Raw genomic sequence first — 19,039 nt, forward strand, 5'->3', positions numbered from 1 at the left:
AACATATTAGGCTCACAATGATTTTAAGAAAAGTGTTTTCGTTACATTATTGAGTATGAAAAAGTAGGTAAATGTCTTTATAGAACCAAGGGGAATTTTGGGATCACAGCTCAACATCACCATCAACACACCACCACCACTACAAAAACTAACACTCCCCCACCTGTATAAAACAGTACATACCGTATATTTAATTAAGAGAAGAACATCATTTTCATTCATGATGCAGGAATTAATTTCAATAATCATTATTAATCTAAAACAAAATAATAATAATAATAATAATAATAATAATAATAATAATAATAATGATTTCACCAGCAGATATAAAAAGCAGAAAACAGTACAATACCTTCAAAGAAAATCCAAGATAATTTTGTGACAGTCTCAACACAGTATAGAAAGAAATTGCTTTGTGTATCCGTGGAAATTTAGTAACAAAAAGCAGAAAGATTTTAAGTATCTATATGAACTAATCTCATATTTATAATTTTTTTATAGTTGAATAAGTGATTGACAGTTGAATTATTTATAAAAACCTGTAAATCATAATTCACAAAGACGTTGTATAATTGCACACAGATTGAGAGCATCTCTCAGCCGTTTCTGACGGCTTTTCAAGTTGTTCCGTTTGCTGATAATGTCAGGATCTTCTTTCAGCAGCTCATGAATGTTGACTTTGCCCTGTATAAGCTGCATCATTTCTCTCTCTAGTTGTACTGCTGACTCCTGAACCATCATGTACCTGATTACCAGCAGAACCTGGTCAGCCAGACGCTTAGTCGAAATCTAAACACATGTTTAAGAAAAATTTACATTAAAATCAAATGTAATCAACAAATAGGCAGCAAGAAATAGAAAACTGTGAGGATTGTCAATGTGTTATGTCCAAGACCAGGGCTAGTTGAGATCATGTCATGACCGAGACTTATGGGAGTTGAGGAAAGATAAAGACCAACTCCACAGGAAAGCCACACCAGTCAAGTTCAAGACCAAAAACTATCATTTTTGAGATCAAGCCATTACGTCAACTAGTTAGCTTCATTTGTGCATTTTGAATGTTTTTTAGAATACTCTATTTTTGTATTACTTGTCACACTTATTGCATGGGAAAAGTAAAGATAACAGGAATGTTATTTCTATATTTACCAAGACCAGCACACATACGAAAGTCTAAATACAAATGCCAGTATGTATAGGACTAATTCAATTAATGCAGAAAATGTCTTGAGACATTACCACCCTCAGTGGTCAATATTTCTGTCCGATTGTGCTGTTTTCATACATTCTAACATTGCAGATAAACCACTTCATCTGCTACTTATAGAATAACCACTTACCATGTAGTAGGTTTTCAGGTGGCGCATCAGTTCTTCACGAGTGCCTTCACTATCTGAGGGATTATACAAACTATGAGAAGCAGGAGGAGCCACACCATGTGAGATTCTCTCTTCTTCTTCCTCCTGAGACTTCACCATGCACAGGGTGTCCTTATATATGCTGTCTTGGGTACAGATCATCAGCTCCATCTTAAACTGAGTCCTCAGCAATGATTCAGCCTCTGACTCCTTTACCTGCTTTATGTTCTCAATTTTGGTCTGGAAAAAAAAAAACCTTCACACCATGACATGCTTATATGTCTTAAGCATGTGCCTTATGTATGTTTGTTGGATATTTTCATTTAGTGTTTATAGCCCTGCAAATATAGGCAGAGTTTGTGTGTGTGAGTGTAAATATGATGATTTACCTTTGTCATATTTATGAGATTGGGAAAATCTGGAAAGCTTAATTGAGCCAGTTGGATGAAATCCTTCCTTATGAGTCCTAAAGACAAATTTCTATCAACACAATGTTTACATGGACACAAAAAGTAGTGTGTGAAAGAGAAATTAAAATCTGTAATTATAATGTAGTTGTAGTAGCAAGCCATGGTGTTTTCACTTATCTTATACCTTTTACATGCACAAAACACCTCGTATAAAAAACATAAAACCTGACAAAATGCTCCATGCACATGAATTTAAACAAGTTCCTGCCATGTACCTGAGATTTCCTTCAGTTTTCTGATGGCAGGTTCCTCCAGTTTTTCAAGCTGGTCCTTCAATATTATCTCGAAAGTTTTGTAGTTGATGAAGCTTGGAATTTCTCTTCCTCTGTATTTCTTCTCATACTCCTGCAGTTCCTTCTCAATGCTCTTATTAACTAGACATTTTTTACCAGGTAAAAGGTAAATGACATTAACTTTGGTGCGGTCCATTCTACACTCTTTTCTTTTCTTCTCCATTCTTTAATCTTTGTAAACTAAATTTAAACTACATTTAAATGTGCAGACGATATTTAACAACACTTTGTACACTGTAGGTTCATGAATTTGTCACAATACTGTATTTTTACATCATTCGTTCTACTATAAAAGTGTGAATGTATTATTTCTTTCCTGGTTTCTCACTAGCACCTTAGTTTAGTTAAAAAAAAAAACATGCTTTCAATTCCTTTCACACATTTGCTTGCCATGAATTTTCAGAAAGTCTGAAAAATGTCCATTTAAATTAATTAAAAATTATGCTGAAATAAATGGTTGCTAAACAGGCAAAATCATTGGCAGCCTACACTAATTAAATTAGTATATTTTATGACATTTCATGTGTATACAGTACATGCATTTCTGCGATGCCCTTCCACACGGAAATAATTAGACTCACAGTTCTGTCCTGATTGGTCTAGATCATTCTTCCAGTCATCAAAGTGTTTCCTCAGATTTGAAAAGATGTTAACATGCGGCATATTACTCAGGTCTCCTCCGATTGTTAGGTTGATGACATCCTTAGTAAATGCTGTGATTTTCTAATAAACAAACATAAATCTGTGGTCAGATTTAAAAACATGCTTTCTAGTATTATTATGGTTACACTATAAAAAACAAAGAGCTGTATTAAAATGGTAACAGAATATTTGCTGAAACTTAAATGAAAATGCAAAAATTATAATGCATGTAGTGTTTTGTGTTTTAGTCAAGGATATCATTTTAAACCTTCCTTGTCCCTTTTCTGATATTAATTTGTGCCGTGTTTTTGTCTCTGTGCTATGATGAGACCTAAATCCTGAAAGTCTGATCTTTACTTTGATCACACAATCGTCACCTGTTCTTTGGATTTAGATTTTGTAATCACACTTTTAGACTGTTTGCCTCTATCGTCATTATGATTATAGTCAGTATTAATATTAAGTCCTATTCCAATTGCACTTTCAAATGCTGACAAGGCAGAACCCAGTGCAGATCTGCCTCCAGAGGCCATCAAGGCAACCTGTAACACTGAGATCCAAGGTCTTCTCCATGACGGGATTGTGTGGCAGCCTCCACCATTGTGTTTGGTGATGAGTTGCTGCACTGCACTGGGGTTGACGTCGTGTCCTTCAAATCTCTGCTCCACAACGAGGCCAATATGGTACCTTCCAAAGACCTGTTCCACAGAGGTCCCTCCTGAGGTTAATGGTCCTGGACCATGCTAAGACAGATTCAGGCTGGAGCCAACAACATGGCGTCCAAAGCCTTGCTCCAGCGATCTAACTCTGGTGACCATGTCCCTGACTCTTCCTCTATTCACTTTTTTAATTTTCTTTTTATAGTTTGTTAGTTAACTTTATTTATTTAAATTATGAGTGTGTGTACCTGAGTTTGGTTTTATTTAGGTTTTGTGTACAACTCACATCAGTCAGGAAGTTATATCTTTGGTCTGGATCAGTAGGAAGCCCTGAAAGATTGTGATCTAGTTCAGCCTGAGTTTCATCCAACTTCTTCTGGATTTGCTCATCCAAATGTGGCAGATAATGCTAAACACACACGCGCACACACACACCCAACAAACAAACCCAGACACACACACACACACACACACACACACACACACACACACACACACATTTGACAAGGATTTTACTACCAGCAAAGACAAGGACAGAAATTTTACTATTAGCAAGAACATTTGTGTACCACACAACCTACAGGCTTCTAGAAAGTTTTTTACCTCAATGTGAAAGACGAGTTCGAGCGTGAGTTTCTCAGCCAGGTTGGGAATGGTGGCTTTACCTTCATCATACAGGATGCTATGAAAATATTAATTACATTTTACAAAAATTATTTTTTTTTGTAACAGAATAGATTTTTCCTGGATTTCTGAGCATTATGACCTTTTGAACAAGCTAATATTGTGCACCTTTAATCTCCGAAAAAATAAACTCTATGGTCATTTCTAAATAATCTACTTAAAGACATATCTACCCAGAGATAAAAATGTAAACCTGAATTGAGGGTGATTTTCAAAGAAGTTCTTCTCTGTCTCAATAGCTTTATACAGGATGACACGGTCATGGATCTCCTGCTGTCCTCTGCACTTGACAATCATGTAGCCTTTAGTGAGGTTAATGATCTCATTATTGATGATGGACACCACTGCATCCTCTGTGCCTTTATCCACCAGGTCAGGCTTTGTTAGAATCCCTGTTATAATCACACACAAAAAGTCACGGAAGATATCTATCTAGCTAGACAATGAGAAGAAGCATGAAAGTTTGCCTTGTAATGTATTAAAATTATACAGGGATGAAAAGACTACAGACCAAGGGTTCTCTCTCCATTTGGATCAACTTCCTTAGCCATTTTAAGTGCTTCTGTAGTAGCTATGTCCACATTGCTCTGCACAACCACCAGGATGATGGTACCTTGCTTTGATATGAACTTTTGTATCAGCCTCTTACTCTGAAAGAATTTCAGGAACGTGTTGATGTTACATTTCATAATGGTTTATTTTTATATTTTATTAGGATTTACAAAGTTTTTATAATGTCATTTAATCGGCATATATATAACAAATACAATTCATTAAATAATGTCTAACAATAATTTACCTGTTCGCAGATGTCCTCTGGTTGACCGTCCATTGGCACACGAACAATTCCAGGCAGATCAATGAGCGTGAGGTCAGGAACATCAGCTGATATCACTTCCAGTCTGATGAGCTCGTCACTGATGCCCACAGGCCCAGCTATATTTTGCTGAGCTTAAATTGTCATGAAACAATAATTGAGACAATAAACAGCTAAGTATAAACAATCATATAACTAAACAAATCTAGCTAGCTAACATTAGACAAAACCAGTAACCAAATTATATAGCTAATGCTTAAAAATAAGTCCAAACAAAGCTATCTATTTAAACAACATTATTGTGATTGTGATATCGAGTCAGTACCTTCTTTAATAATCTTCTCCACATCAGCAGGATTATTAATGTTTTCCTCATAATCCAGATATTGGATCTTTCCATGCCAGCAGTTTTTGTTTCTGTTCTTTGTCATTTTGAGCTCAAGTGGACATCGTGTCACCATGCCTGCAGGATAAGGGGTTTTCTTAAGCATTTTTTATAGAAGACAAAAATTCAGGACCTGTTGAATTCTCTTTCAATATTTTCTTTCCCTAGTGTTCTATAGTCTAAAAATTTTTTAACCCAGTTAGTGGGAGGGGGAGAAGGGGACCCTTGCCTGAATCAGGTGATGGGATATGTGTCAGTGGGTGCTGTGGTTGAGGTTAGAAAGAAAGTGAAAGAAAGATGAAAGAAAGTGGGGTGACCCAACAGGTAAAGCATGATGATCCTCACCTGTGTGGATCACTGTGAAGAAAATAATATGTGGTTTGTTTGTTATGCAGTAACTCAGTGTGCCAGAGAGACAGAGAACTAGAGACAACATCACACTAGTACCCAGACCAGATAGATCTGAACTTAGCATGTATTCATTTCAACAAAAAGGAGGTAAAACCCACAAAGTATTGAACAGAATTTCTGTTGATGATTTCAATTGATTTTATAAAAAGTGTGGGCAGGACAATAAAATAAACCTGAAAGTCTAAGGGAAGTTAGCCTGTCCACTTAATCCTATTTTCTTTACATGCACACACACCAGGGCTCTAAAGCAAGATGGGGTTTGTCAATTCTATGAAAATTAGGTATGACGTGGTAAAGCAACAAATCTAAGTGATTGGCTAAACTGGTTCCTCTGGTGCATGTGATCGGATGTACCTTTAGTTCCTCATTCACACGCTGAATCACAGATATCTAGGTTGTTAATTCCCACAATCCTGTAGTTTCCTATCACAGTTTGAAGTACAAATCTACAGATATCAGCCTATCAGCACACGTGTGTGACACTTAAACACTGGGCATAAACAGCATATATGCTTGCAGTATATGTTTTGTATTATTTTCAATTACATAAAGAAATGAAATGAACTACATACTAATAAACTATCACTTTTTTATCCATCTTAAATTCTGTGTAATTCAGGTCTGACACGCACACATTGTTATCGCTGCATTCACTTCCTGCATTCACTTTGAAATGTCATACATACTTCACCTAATATTAAATAATCTAGAATAAAGTTATTTAATATTAAATAATCTAAACATGTTTTTAAAAATGTATTAAATTGTTTATTTATTTATTTATTTATTTATTTTATTTATTTTATTTTTTAAACAAAAAATGTATTTTGTATTTTAACTAAAGTCATTAACGTTTGGCTTAATTATAACATTTTAATTTTAAAAACAACAAATCTAAGACTAAAAGTGGACTGTAACTGCTTTTACTTATTATTGTCTTGAGTGAAAGTTATATTAATGCTAACCTCGGAAATGTTTTTAGATTTTAGACATTTAAGAGAAGAAATAAAAGTAATTAATATAATCAGAACATTTTTTTTAAAGTTACATGATTAATTTGACCCCATGGTGTCTCACCAGTCCCGCGGGGCAGCGCGACTCCGGACAGCGCCTCCAGCACCGAGCTCTTCCCCGAGCTCTGGTCTCCGATCACGGCGATGGCGGGCAGCTCGAGGTCCTTCTCCACACCGAGCGCGCGCAGAGAGTCGATCAGGTCGATGCACGGACGCACCTTTATTTCATACGGTTTATTCAGGATCGCCCTCATCTCTGATTGCGGATAAACTCAGCAAATAGATAAATAATTAATAGACAATAATCAACAACTAATCTTATTTCGTTTGTAGTGTGTGCTTTTACGCAGCGCTGTTTTCTATCTGTGGAACCTGGTACTTGTAGAAGAGTAAGTAAGTGATGCTCCAGGATGCTTTCCCTGTCATGCAAACTACCTTCAAATCGTTTTTTTCCACAATTCTTTTACATGAATCGATTCTCAAGCAATCAGATGAAAGATGAAAGATGGTTTCTGTAGGTGTTTTTACTATAATTAGTCCTTGAGAATCCCTTAGAATCCTAGAGATGAATCCAAACCTTATTTTACCTTTAACGCTTCCACAGAGGGAAAGAGGGGGAAGTAATATTTAGTTTAGACTGACGTTTTGACTAGGCAAATAAAAGTTAAAAGAGTTCAGCTGAAGAATCGACTCAGCGACTCGAATCCTGAAGCTAATAGTCAGTGCTTGAGAGTGAAAAGAACAAACTTTAAATATATGAATGATTAATATTACTTTGAAAGTTTGCCAGTAAAACAAGCATATTTGTCAATAGGACTACCAGGTAAATAAAATATAAATGTATTTGCCCTTCTAACACGAAACTACATTAGTTTGGTGTCGGTCATGAGACACTACTTAAGTCCTGTTCTATCGGTTTAGCTGCTTACAGCAATGTACGTGTCCTTATAGTCTGGTCATATCTTCATGTAACTTCGAACTAATATAGACATTTACACACCTTGTTTTCCTGGCTAAGCATGAGAGGATGTAACAACGCGATAAATGTCAAATTAAATAATATTCTATAAAATCATTAAGCATATACAAACCATTATATACTGTAAATAAAAAATGAATTGATGTGTGCATGCTATACATTGGTGGTCAATACGCTAAAATGAGAAGATAAAAATGTTTCTAGATAGTGCAAATATGTAATTATTCTTCTTTTTATTTTATTTTTAGGTTCACAGGGCTGAAAAAAAAACGAAGCAGTGAACCATATTCGGCTTGCAGAAATTGAGTTTAATAGATGTGATTTCAGTAAATTACTTAAGTATTGGGCAGAAAAGTATTAAAAAAATTTCCCCACACTGCCACCCTAAAAAAGAACAACATCCGCCTAAAGTATATTGTATATGTAATGAAGAGTAAGGAATAAGTAGGGCTTAATTTTGTTAAGAGCTAAAAAAATACATATACAAATGTAAATTTATTTCAGTTCACTTCAAATTTATTTGTGTAGTGCTTTTTACAATTGACATTGTCTTAAAGCAGCTTTACAGAACATAAGCATAGAAATTATCATTTTTATTTCTAGTTAGTCATTATTAATCCAGAACAAAATAATAATAATAATAATAATAATAATAATAATAATAATAATAATAATAATAATAATAATAATAATAATCATTATTTTCAAACATTTTCCCAGCAACTATAAGGAGTAGAAAAGAGTACAATGCCTTAAAAGAAAATCCTAAATGATTTTGTGACAGACTCAACACAGTACAGAAAGAAATTGTTTTAACAGAAAATTAGTAACAACCTTCTGAGCTAATCTCATATTTTTAATATCATATTCATAATTAAATAAGTAGAAATTAAAACAGTAATGTCATTCCTAAAACCTGTAGATCATAATTTACTAAAACAGATTCTATAATTGCATTTATCATTGACTCTGAAAGGTAGTCAGGTAATTGAGAGCATCTGTCAGCCGTTTCTGGCGGCATTTCAGGTTGTTACGTTTGTTGATAATGTCATGATCTTCTTTCAGCAGCTCATCAAAGTTGACTTCCCCCTGTATAAGCTGTATCATTTCTCTCTCCAGTTGTACTGCTGAGTCCTGAACCATCATGTACCTGATCACCAGCGGAACCTGGTCAGCCAGACGCTTTGTCGAAATCTAGACACATGTTTATTTAAGGAAAATTTAAATTCATTCATATTAAATGTTATCAAATAGGTAGCAAGAAATGTCAGGACTGGTAAAGACAGTTACGTCCAAGACCAAGGCTAGCTGAGATCATGTAAAGACTAAGACTTATGGGAGTTAAGGCCCAGTTAAGATCAACTCCACAGGAAAGCCTAAGTTTAAAATCAAAAACCATTATATACTTTTTGAGATCAAGCCATTATGTCAACTATTTTGCTTCATTTGTGCATTTAGGATGTTAGAATATGTTATTCATTATTACTTGTCATACTTTTTGCACAGGAATATTATTTCTATATTTCTATATTTAGCAAGACCAGTGCAAATACAAGATTAGTCCAAGTAAAAATGCCATTAAGGCTACCTAGAACTAATAGATTGAGGGGTTGGGGGGATTGATTATATTCATTCATTCATTCATTCATTCATTCATCTTCTACCGTTTATCCGAACTACCTCGGGTCACAACTACCCTCATCACTCCTCGCACTGCACCCCGCACCCTCCGATCTACCAGCACTGCTCGACTGGTTCCACCATCTCTCAGGGTAAGAGGCAAGTATACTACAAGACTCTTCTCTGTACTGGAACCAAGGTGGTGGAATGAACTTCCCCTAGAGGTCCGAACAGCTGAGTCACTGGATATTTTCAAGCGGCGGTTGAAGACCTACTTATTCAGGAAACACTTCAACTAGCACTTCTTTCCTTATCTTTTGCATTTTTAAAAAAAAAAAAACCTTTGACACTTTTTCATTGCAACTTTGAACAAATGTTTTAAACTCATGGTATCTTAAGTATGTAACTTAGTGAGCCAGCATTAATGTATTCAATGTTAGAGATTTAAGCACTTATGTACGTCGCTCTGGATAAGGGCGTCTGCCAAATGCTGTAAATGTAAATGTAAATGTAAATGTCACGGGGAGCCTGTGCCTATCTCAGGCGTCATCGGGCATCAAGGCAGGATACACCCTGGACGGAGTGCCAACCCATCACAGGGCACACACACACTCTCATTCACACACTACGGACAATTTTCCAGAGATGCCAATCAACCTACCATGCATGTCTTTGGACCGGGGGAGGAAACCGGAGTACCCGGAGGAAACCCCGAGACACAGGGAGAACATGAAAACTCCACACACACAAGAAGGCGGGAATCGAACCTCGACCCTGGAGGTGTGAGGCGAACGTGCTAACCACTAAGCCACCGTGCCCCCCGGATTGATTATATATCCAACCAAAATAATAGGGAAAAAGTGAAATGTTTTGTTGTCAGGGAACAACTGAAACAGAGTTTAATACAAGGATGTTTTGCATAGGTACATGACCGAGAGCCTATAGAGAGGCGTGCTGGTGGCTGTGGATTTGCTTGAAAAGCGCCCACGATGTTACAGGAATAATCAGGCCATGCAGGTTTTTGCAGACTTTTACATGCACAGTTTGCATAAATTTCTGTCCAGTTGTGCTCTCAAACATGCTAACATTGCAGATAAACCACTTCATCTGCCACATAGAATAACCACTTACCATGTAGTAGGACTTCAGGTGGCGCATCAGTTCCTCAACACCGTCTGTGTGATCAGTCAAATTATGAGAAGCAGGGCAAGGCACACCTAACTTTTTTTTCTCTGCTTCTCCCTCCTGGACCGTGTACAGGGTATCCTTATATATGCTGTCTTGGGTACAGATCATCAGCTCCATCTTAAACTGAGTCCTCAGCAATGATTCAGCTTCTGACTCCTTTACCTGCTTTATGTTCTCGATTTTGATCTAGAAAAACAAAAAACCATCTCACCCTGATATTTTTCGATATAGCTTGATTAGTGTCTTAAGCATGTGCCTTATGTTTGTTATATATTGTCATTTAGTGCTCATAGCCCTGCAAATATAGGCAGAGTTTGTTTGTGTGTGAGAGTAAAAATGGTAGCCTACCTTTGCTGTCTTGAGGAGATTGGGAAAAGCGTGAAAGCTGAATTGAGCCAGTTGGATGAATTCTGTCTTTATGAGACCTAAAGACAAATTTCTATCAACACAATGTTTACATGGACACAAAAGGTAGTGTGTGGAAGAGAAAATTAAAATCTGTAATTATAATGTAGTTGTAGTAGCAAGCCATGGTGTTTTCAGTTATCTTACCTTTTACATGCACAAATCACCTTGTATAAAAAACATAAAACTTGACAAAATGCTCCATGCACATGGATTTAAACAAGTTCCTGCCATGTACCTGAGATTTCCTTCAGTTTTCTGATGGCAGGTTCCTCCAGTTTTTCGAGCTGGTCCTTCAAAATGATCTCAAAAGTTTTGTAGTTCATGAAGCTTGGAAGTTCTCTTCCTCTGTATTTCTTCTTATACTCCTGCAGTTCCTTCTCAATGCTGTTATTAACTAGAAATGTTTTCCCAGGTGAAAGGTAAATGACATTAACTTTGGTGTGGTCCATTCTACACTCCCTCCACACTCATGTCTTTGTAAAAAAATTTGGATGCACAGAATATATTAATCAGAATATATAGTGGTGGAAGAAATAATACAATAAATTATATTTTTATATCATTTATTCTATTATTTCTTCCACCACTCACAAGCCTGTCAGTTTTGTTAAAAAAAAAAAAAGCAAACTTACAATTTCTTTCACACATTTGCTTGCTATGAATTTTCTGAAAGTCTAAAAGATGTCCATTTAAATTAATAAAAAATTATGCTGAAATAAATGGTTTTCAAACGGGCAAAATCATCGGCAGCCTATGCTAATGAAAATAGTCGATTTGATGACAGATCATGTGTATACATACATATCTGCGATGCCCTTGATGTACAGCCACACAGATAGATTTAGACTCACAGTTCTGTCCTGATTGGTCTAGATCATTCTTCCAGTCTTCAAAGTGTTTCCTCAGACTTGAAAAGATGTTAACATGCGGCATATTCCTCAGGTCTTCTCCAATTGATAGGTTGATGACATCCTTAGTAAACGCTGTGATTTTCTAATAAACAAACATAAATCTGGGATCAGATTTAAAAACTCACAACCACATGCTTTCTAGTATTATTATGGTTACATTACAAAAAACAAAGAGCTGTATTAAAATGGTAACATAGAATATTTTGCTGAAATTAAGATGAAAATGCAGATTTTATAATACATGTAGTGTTTTGTGTTTAGTGAAGGATATTAATTTAAACCTTCCTTGTCTCTTTTATGATGTTATTTTGTGCTGTGCTGTTTGTTTCTGTGCTATGATGAGGCTTAAATCCTGAAAGTCCGCTTTTTTCTTTGATCACACAATCTTCGTCTGTTCTTTGGATTTAATTTTGTAATCACACTTTTGGACTGTTTGCCTGTATTGTTATTATGATTGTTGTCAGTATTAATATTAAATCCTATTCCAATTGCACTTTAAAATGCTACCACTGAGATCCAAGGTCTGCTCCATGACGAGATTGTGTGGCAGCCTCCACCACTGTGTTTGGTGATAAGGCTGATGTTGCAGACTGTCCCTGACTCTATTTTCTTTCTTCTTTCTTTTAGTTAACTTCATTTATTTAAATTAGAGCTGCTTCATGACTGCTTTTTATTTAGGTTTTGTGTACAACTCACATCAGTCAGGCAGTTAATTCTTTGGTTTGGTTCTGTAGGAAGCCCTGAACCATAGTGATGTAGTTCAGTCAGCGTTTCATCCAACTTATTCTGGATTTGCTCCTCCAAATGTGGCAGATAACACTAATCACACACACGCACGCGCGCACACACACACACACACACACACACACACACACACACACACACATAGACACACACACACAGACACACACACACAACAAGGATTTTACTACCAGCAAAGACAAGGACAGAAATTTTATTACTAGCAAGGACATTTACCACATACCAATACCACACAACCGACAGGCTTCTAGAACGTTTTTTTACCTCAATGTGAAAGACAAGTTTGAGCATGAGTTTCTCAGCCAGGTTGGGAATGGTGGCTTTACCTTCATCATACAGGGTGCTATGAAAATATTAATTACATTTTACACATATTTTACTTTTTTGTAACAGAATATATTTTCCTGGATTTATGAGCATTATGACCCTTTGTACAAGCTAATATTGTGCACCTTTAAACTCGTAAAAGAATAACCTCCATAGTAATTTCTAAATAATCTACTTAAAGTCATATCTACCCAGAGATAAAAATGTACACCTGAATTTAGGGTGATTTTCAAAGAAGTTCTTCTCTGTCTCAATAGCTTCATACAGGATGACACGGTCATGGATCTCCTGCTGTCCTCTGCACTTGACAATCATGTAGCCTTTAGTGAGGTTAATGATCTCATTATTGATGATGGACACCACTGCATCCTCTGTGCCTTTATCCACCAGGTCAGGCATTGTTAGGATCCCTGTTATAATCACAAAAAGTCATGGAAGATATCTAGCTAGCTAGACAATGAGAAGAAGCATCAAAAGTTTGCATTATAATGTATTAAAATTATACAGGGATGAAAAGACTACAGACCAAGGGTTCTCTCTCCATTTGGATCAACTTCCTTAGCCATTTTAAGTGCTTCTGACGTAGCTATGTCCACATTGCTCTGCACAACCACCAGGATGATGGTACCTTGCTTTGATATGAACTTTCGGGTCAACCTCTTACTCTGAAAGCATTCAAGGAACGTGTTGATGTTACATTTCATAATGGTCTATTTTTATATTTTATCATTCTTAACAAAGTTATTATAATATCATATTTAATCAGCATTCATATAACCAATACGATTCATTAAATAATTTCTAAAAATAATTTACCTGTTCGCAGATGTCCTCTGGTTGACCATCCATTGGCACACGAACAATTCCAGGCAGATCAATGAGCGTGAGGTCAGGAACATCAGCTGATATCACTTCCAGTCTGATGAGCTCGTCACTGATGCCCACAGGCCCAGCTATATTTTGCTGAGCTTAAATTGTCATGAAACAATAATTGAGACAATAAAGTATAAACAATCATATAACTAAACAAATCTAGCTAACTAACATTAGACAAAACCAGTAACCATATTATATAGCTAATGCTTAAAAATAAGTCCAAACAAAGCTATCTATTTAAACAACATTATTGTGATTGTGATATCGAGTCACTACCTTTTTTAATAATTTCCTCCACATCAGCAGGATTATTAATGTTTTCCTCATTATCCAGATATCGGATCTTTCCATTCCAGCAGTTTTTGTTTCTGTTCTTTGTCATCTTGAGCTCAAGTGGACATCGTGTCACCATGCCTGCATGATAAGGGGTTTTCTTAAACATTCTTTTATAAAAAAAAACAAAAATTCAGCTTGTTTTTAAGTCACCCATGACATGTCCCACAGGTTTTTTCTGAGATATCACAAGGTATTCACAGTACTGTAGGTTTGCTGGTTCTGTGTAGTGCCCAGGCATTTCCATGACCATGTGAGAGTAATCGAGTCATTGTTATCCCACCTTTATTTTTCAGTCATTAATATTAAAAAAGGTTGAATGCAGGATATGATGCCAGACACTCAAAAAGACAATCCAGTTATTGCTACCAAAGAGCTGTAGGGAACTGACTTAGAGTCACTAAACAGGGAGCTCCAGATCCAGTCTAATAAACAGACATGTGCAAGCCAGATAAAAGCATTTTTCCTGAGCACCTGTTGAATTCTCTTCTAATATTTTCTTTCCCTTGTGTTCTATAGTCTAAAATGTTTTTGTCCCAGGTGGTGGGAGAGGGAGAAGGGGACCCTTGCCTGAATCAGGTGAAGGGGTAAGTGTCAGTGGGTGCTATGGTTGAGGGTCAGAAAGAAAGTGGGGTGACCCAACAGGCAAAGCATGATGATTCTCACCTGTGTGGATTACTGTCAAGAAAATAATATGTGGTTTGTTTGTTATGCAGTAACTCAGTGTGCCAGAGAGACAGAGAACTAGAGACAACACCACACTAGTACCCAGACCAGATAGATCTGAACTTAGCATGTATTCATTTCAACAAAAAGAAGGTAAAAGCCACAAATTATTGAACAGAATTTTTGTTGATGATTTCAATTGATTTTATAAAAAGTGTTAGCCATGTCCTAACTTAATTTTATTTTCTTTACATGCACTACAGCACGTAAACACAGGGCATAAACAGCATATATGCTTGCAGTATATGTTTTGTATTATTTACAACTTACATAAAGAAATGAAATGAACTACATACTAATAAACTATCACTTTTTTATCCATCTTAAATTCTGTGTAATTCAGGTCTGACACGCACACATTGTTATCGCTGCATTCACTTCCTGCATTCACTTTGAAATGTCATACATACTTCACCTAATATTAAATAACAATAAAATTATATTATAAATTCAACTTTCGTTACCAAATGACAGTTTTCATGTTTTCACAATGTATTTATTTATTTGTTTGTTTGTTTGTTTGTTTGTTATTTTAGTTATTTCAATTAAAGTCATTAAAGTTTGGCTTAATTATAACATTTTAATTTTAAAAACAACAAATCTAAGACTAAAAGTGGACTGTAACTGCTTTTACTTATTATTGTCTTGAGTGAAAGTTATATTAATGTTAACTTTGGAAATGTTTTTAAGGGAAGAAAATTTAAGGGAAGAAATAAAAGTAATTAATATAATCAGAACATTTTTTTTAAAGTTACATGATTAATTTGACCCCATGGTGTCTCACCAGTCCCGCGGGGCAGCGCGACTCCGGACAGCGCCTCCAGCACCGAGCTCTTCCCCGAGCTCTGGTCTCCGATCACGGCGATGGCGGGCAGCTCGAGGTCCTTCTCCACACCGAGCGCGCGCAGAGAGTCGATCAGGTCGATGCACGGACGCACCTTTAATTCATACGGTTTATTCAGGATCGCGCTCATCTCTGATTGCGGATAAACTCAGCAAATAGATAAATAATTAATAGACAATAATCAACAACTAATCTTATTTCGTTTGTAGTGTGTGCTTTTACGCAGCGCTGTTTCCTATCTGTGGAACCTGGTACTTGCAAAAGAGTAAGTGATGCTCCAGGATGCTTTACCTGTCATGCAAACTACCTTCAAATCGTTTTTTCCACGATTCTTTTACATGAATCGATTCTCAAGCAATCAAATGAAAGGCGAAACGTATATAAGGTTTTGGTCTATACAGACTATACAATATTGGTTTCTGTAGGTGTATAATTAGTCAACGAAATTAACTCAAATCAATCAAATAACGTTCGGTTCTACCTGGATTTGCTGAATTGATTCAATGAATCGAATCCTAGAGATGAACCCAAAGTAAACTACCTTCTTTTACCTTTAATGCTTCCACAGAAGGAAAAAAGGGAAAGTAATATTTAGTCTGACGTTTTGACTAGGCAAATAAAAGTTAAATGAGTTCAGCTGAAGAATCGACTCAACGACTCGAATCCTGAAACGAATAATCAGTGCTTGAGAGTGAAAAGAACAGACTTTAGATATATGAATGATTAATATTATTTTTTATGTTTGCCAGTAAAACAAGCATTGTTTAATTTTGTCAAATTCTAAAAATAATCCGACAACACTGTTTTATAGGACTGCCAGATAAATAAAATATAAATGTATTTGCCCTTCTAACACGAAACTACATTAGTTTGGTGTCGGTCATGAGACACTACTTAAGTCCTGTTCTATCGGTTTAGCTGCTTACAGCAATGTACGTGTCCTTATAGTCTGGTCATATCTTCATGTAGCTTCGAACTAATATAGACATTTACACACCTTGTTTTCCTGGCTAAGCATGAGAGGATGTAATAGTGTTTCAGTTTCTACCACCATGAATTTTTTGTCCCATGTATCCCTCAAAGTTGAATGTGTGATCTGGCGTTTAATGTGTAGGGTATTTAAAAAGCCAGCTGATAACATTACCAGTTCCGGCCAGCAGGTGGGGCTATTGTCAGTTGGCAGTTCCCTTTCGAGGGAACTTAACGCTGCTTCAGGGCTGACGCTAGGGAAATGCTTCTGTGAGGAAGTTGTGTCTGAAGCTCTGTGTGCACAAGCCAAAAGAAAGGACACGTGACGAAGTGAATACGCAACAGTAAGTCCATATAAGGGCATTTACGTCACTGCAGTGGCGCTGTTGATATATTGAGTCACTGGCTATTTTCAAGCGGCGGTTGAAGACCTACTTATTCAGGAAACACTTCAACTAGCACTTCTTTCCTTATCTTTTGCATTTAAAAAAAAAAAAAAAAAACAAACACCTTTGACACTTTTTCATTGTAACTTTGTTTTAAAAAGATTTTTTGTTTTAAACTCATGGTATCTTAAGTATGTAACCTAGTGAGCCAGCATTAATGTATTCAATGCTAGAGATTTAAGCACTTATGTACGTCGCTCTGAATAAGGGCGTCTGCCAAATGCTGTAAATGTAAATGTAAATGTAAATATATTGTTGTTTTTCCAGTCCTCTAGAGAGCGTTAGTTCTATAGTTATCGTAGTAGTTTAGCTACTATGTGGCAAGAGAAGAATAAGTGCTTCCAGAACGGCAATAAGCACATGTTGGGGTGTTTCTCTCTCCCTCTAAAGTCAGCCAATTGTTTGAAACCCTTTGAGTGGCAATATGAGTTAGTTTCTGTGTTTAATAGTAATATTACACATGATATACCTGATTATTGAAGTAAGTTAAAATGTGTTCATGGATGCTAATTTGTGTTAACGTGATACAGCACAGTAATACGATTTATTTTATATTGATTTTGATTTCTAGTCATTTAAATACCTTTTTGTGTTTGTATCTTTTAGTTTCACACTTTTCTGCATTACATCCTGGTCAAATACAACAACTGCCTGTACCTTGGTGGAAGTGATGCAAGAGAGAGTTTAACTCGCTGTGAATCTCAATATAGAACAAGAGGTTACATTAGGTGCAACAGTACAGTCACATTACTCCAGCTTCTTTTTCTCCAGGAAGCGCTCTGTGTATGTGTGCCAATTGTCTATCCTGTCTGTCTATTGCAGGGAACGAAATATATATATTTCTAACTATATTGCGATGTGAACATTTTAAGAGATGTATGCATCCATGCTCCCACTATATCATGGCGGACGACACGCACTCTCTTTGCATTGTTTGTTTGGGAGAGGAGCATGCCCGGTCGGCTCTCGAGGGAGCCGGCTGCATGCATTGTGATGGATTCCCTCTGCGCACTCTCCGATCCCGCTTGGCTGTATTTCCAGCTTTGGCTGCACCTCATGGTTCGGGTCCCGCGGCTTCGATCATGAGGTTCTCAGGTTGAGTTAGCGGAAACGGAGCAAGAGACGGGTATTTCCCTTTCTCTTGCCCTCTCCCTTGACTTTGTTCTCTCAGTGTCAGTTTCGGGAGCTTGCGCTGTGATTTCTCCAGACCAGGAAGACGCAATCAGTAGCATTCAAGGAGCTCCTCAAGGTGACACGCGCTGTTCCAAGTTGAAATTTAATTGGCCGGAAGAGGAGGTAAGTGTCGTCAGTTCTAAGCTTCCACTAGTTGCGCCTCGTTGGCCCTCTCAATTTTGGTTTATGGACCTATTCTCCTTCCTGAACAGCACTACATGGGAGGCTCCCGTCAAGAAGGATCTCCTCTCTACGGCACAATGGGCAATGCATCAGGGCTGAAGCCCCAAGATGTGGAACACCTCTGCCCCGAGATGTGGATCCTCTGGGTCTGGCCCCTTAGGGGAACCAGTTCCTAGAGGCAGGCCTCCCATCTGAGGTGACAGAGACTCTATTAAATGCTAGGGCTCCCTCCACTAGGAAGCTGAATGCTCTGAAGTGGAGGCTTTTTCGCCTCTGGTGCGATGAATGCTGTCAGGATCCAGTTCACTGGATCACCCGGTCGGTACAGTACTGGAGTTACTGCAGTCTTGCTTTTCTCTGGGCCTGTCCCCATCTATTTTAAAGGTGTATGTGGCCTCCATCTCTGCGATCCAGGAACCTGTCCCCTGTCCTCTCGATTTATGCGTGGTGTCAGGCGGCTGAGGCCTTCCTGTAGACCGCGCCTTCCTTCCTGTGACCTCTCTGTGGTCCCTGAGGGGCTGCTGGAAGACCCCTTTGAGCCTATGGAGTCAGCCTCTGAAAA

At 37.1% G+C, this 19,039-nt stretch overlaps 2 protein-coding genes across 3 annotated transcripts; both read right to left on the minus strand.

Annotated features, from left to right (window-relative positions):
* Positions 1-546: 546 nt before the first annotated feature.
* LOC132839885 (interferon-induced GTP-binding protein Mx1-like) lies at positions 547-6,986 on the minus strand. Its single transcript, XM_060861113.1, has 13 exons — positions 6,797-6,986; positions 5,249-5,386; positions 4,906-5,057; positions 4,618-4,756; positions 4,300-4,498; positions 4,026-4,104; positions 3,709-3,831; positions 2,703-2,844; positions 2,044-2,202; positions 1,748-1,824; positions 1,436-1,598; positions 1,341-1,393; positions 547-789 (listed from the first exon to the last, which is right to left on the minus strand). Exons 1-13 carry the CDS (start codon positions 6,984-6,986, stop codon positions 547-549), a joined length of 1,857 nt encoding a protein of 618 aa, XP_060717096.1.
* Positions 6,987-8,665: 1,679 nt separating this feature from the next.
* On the minus strand, positions 8,666-18,062 carry LOC132839255 (interferon-induced GTP-binding protein Mx1-like). Of its 2 annotated transcripts, XM_060860136.1 has the most exons (13): positions 18,042-18,062; positions 15,647-15,836; positions 14,080-14,217; positions 13,744-13,895; positions 13,454-13,592; positions 13,139-13,337; positions 12,865-12,943; positions 12,535-12,657; positions 11,779-11,920; positions 11,163-11,321; positions 10,868-10,944; positions 10,463-10,705; positions 8,666-8,905 (listed from the first exon to the last, which is right to left on the minus strand). In XM_060860136.1, exons 2-13 carry the CDS (start codon positions 15,834-15,836, stop codon positions 8,672-8,674), a joined length of 1,875 nt encoding a protein of 624 aa, XP_060716119.1. In that variant the 5' UTR covers positions 18,042-18,062; the 3' UTR covers positions 8,666-8,671. The 2 variants fall into 2 exon arrangements, with proteins under 2 accessions (XP_060716119.1, XP_060716118.1); XM_060860135.1 differs by lacking the exon at positions 18,042-18,062 and having other exon boundaries at positions 15,647-15,936.
* Positions 18,063-19,039: the final 977 nt, after the last annotated feature.

Source organism: Tachysurus vachellii, chromosome 24 (genome assembly GCF_030014155.1).
Source record: "Tachysurus vachellii isolate PV-2020 chromosome 24, HZAU_Pvac_v1, whole genome shotgun sequence".
Classification (NCBI taxonomy): Eukaryota; Metazoa; Chordata; class Actinopteri; order Siluriformes; family Bagridae; genus Tachysurus; species Tachysurus vachellii.

Coding starts and splice junctions, on each gene's coding strand:
- LOC132839885 (XM_060861113.1), bottom strand. CDS start 6,986: ATGAGGGCGATCCTGAATAAACCGTATGAAATAAAGGTGCGTCCGTGC. Junction 3,832..4,025: donor AACTCGTCTTTCACATTGAG/GTAAAAAACTTT, acceptor GTGTGTGTTTAG/CATTATCTGCCACATTTGGA. Junction 1,599..1,747: donor ATCTCATAAATATGACAAAG/GTAAATCATCAT, acceptor TTTTTTTTCCAG/ACCAAAATTGAGAACATAAA.
- LOC132839255 (XM_060860136.1), bottom strand. CDS start 15,836: ATGAGCGCGATCCTGAATAAACCGTATGAATTAAAGGTGCGTCCGTGC. Junction 12,944..13,138: donor GAAAATCACCCTAAATTCAG/GTGTACATTTTT, acceptor ATATTTTCATAG/CACCCTGTATGATGAAGGTA. Junction 10,706..10,867: donor ATCTCCTCAAGACAGCAAAG/GTAGGCTACCAT, acceptor TTGTTTTTCTAG/ATCAAAATCGAGAACATAAA.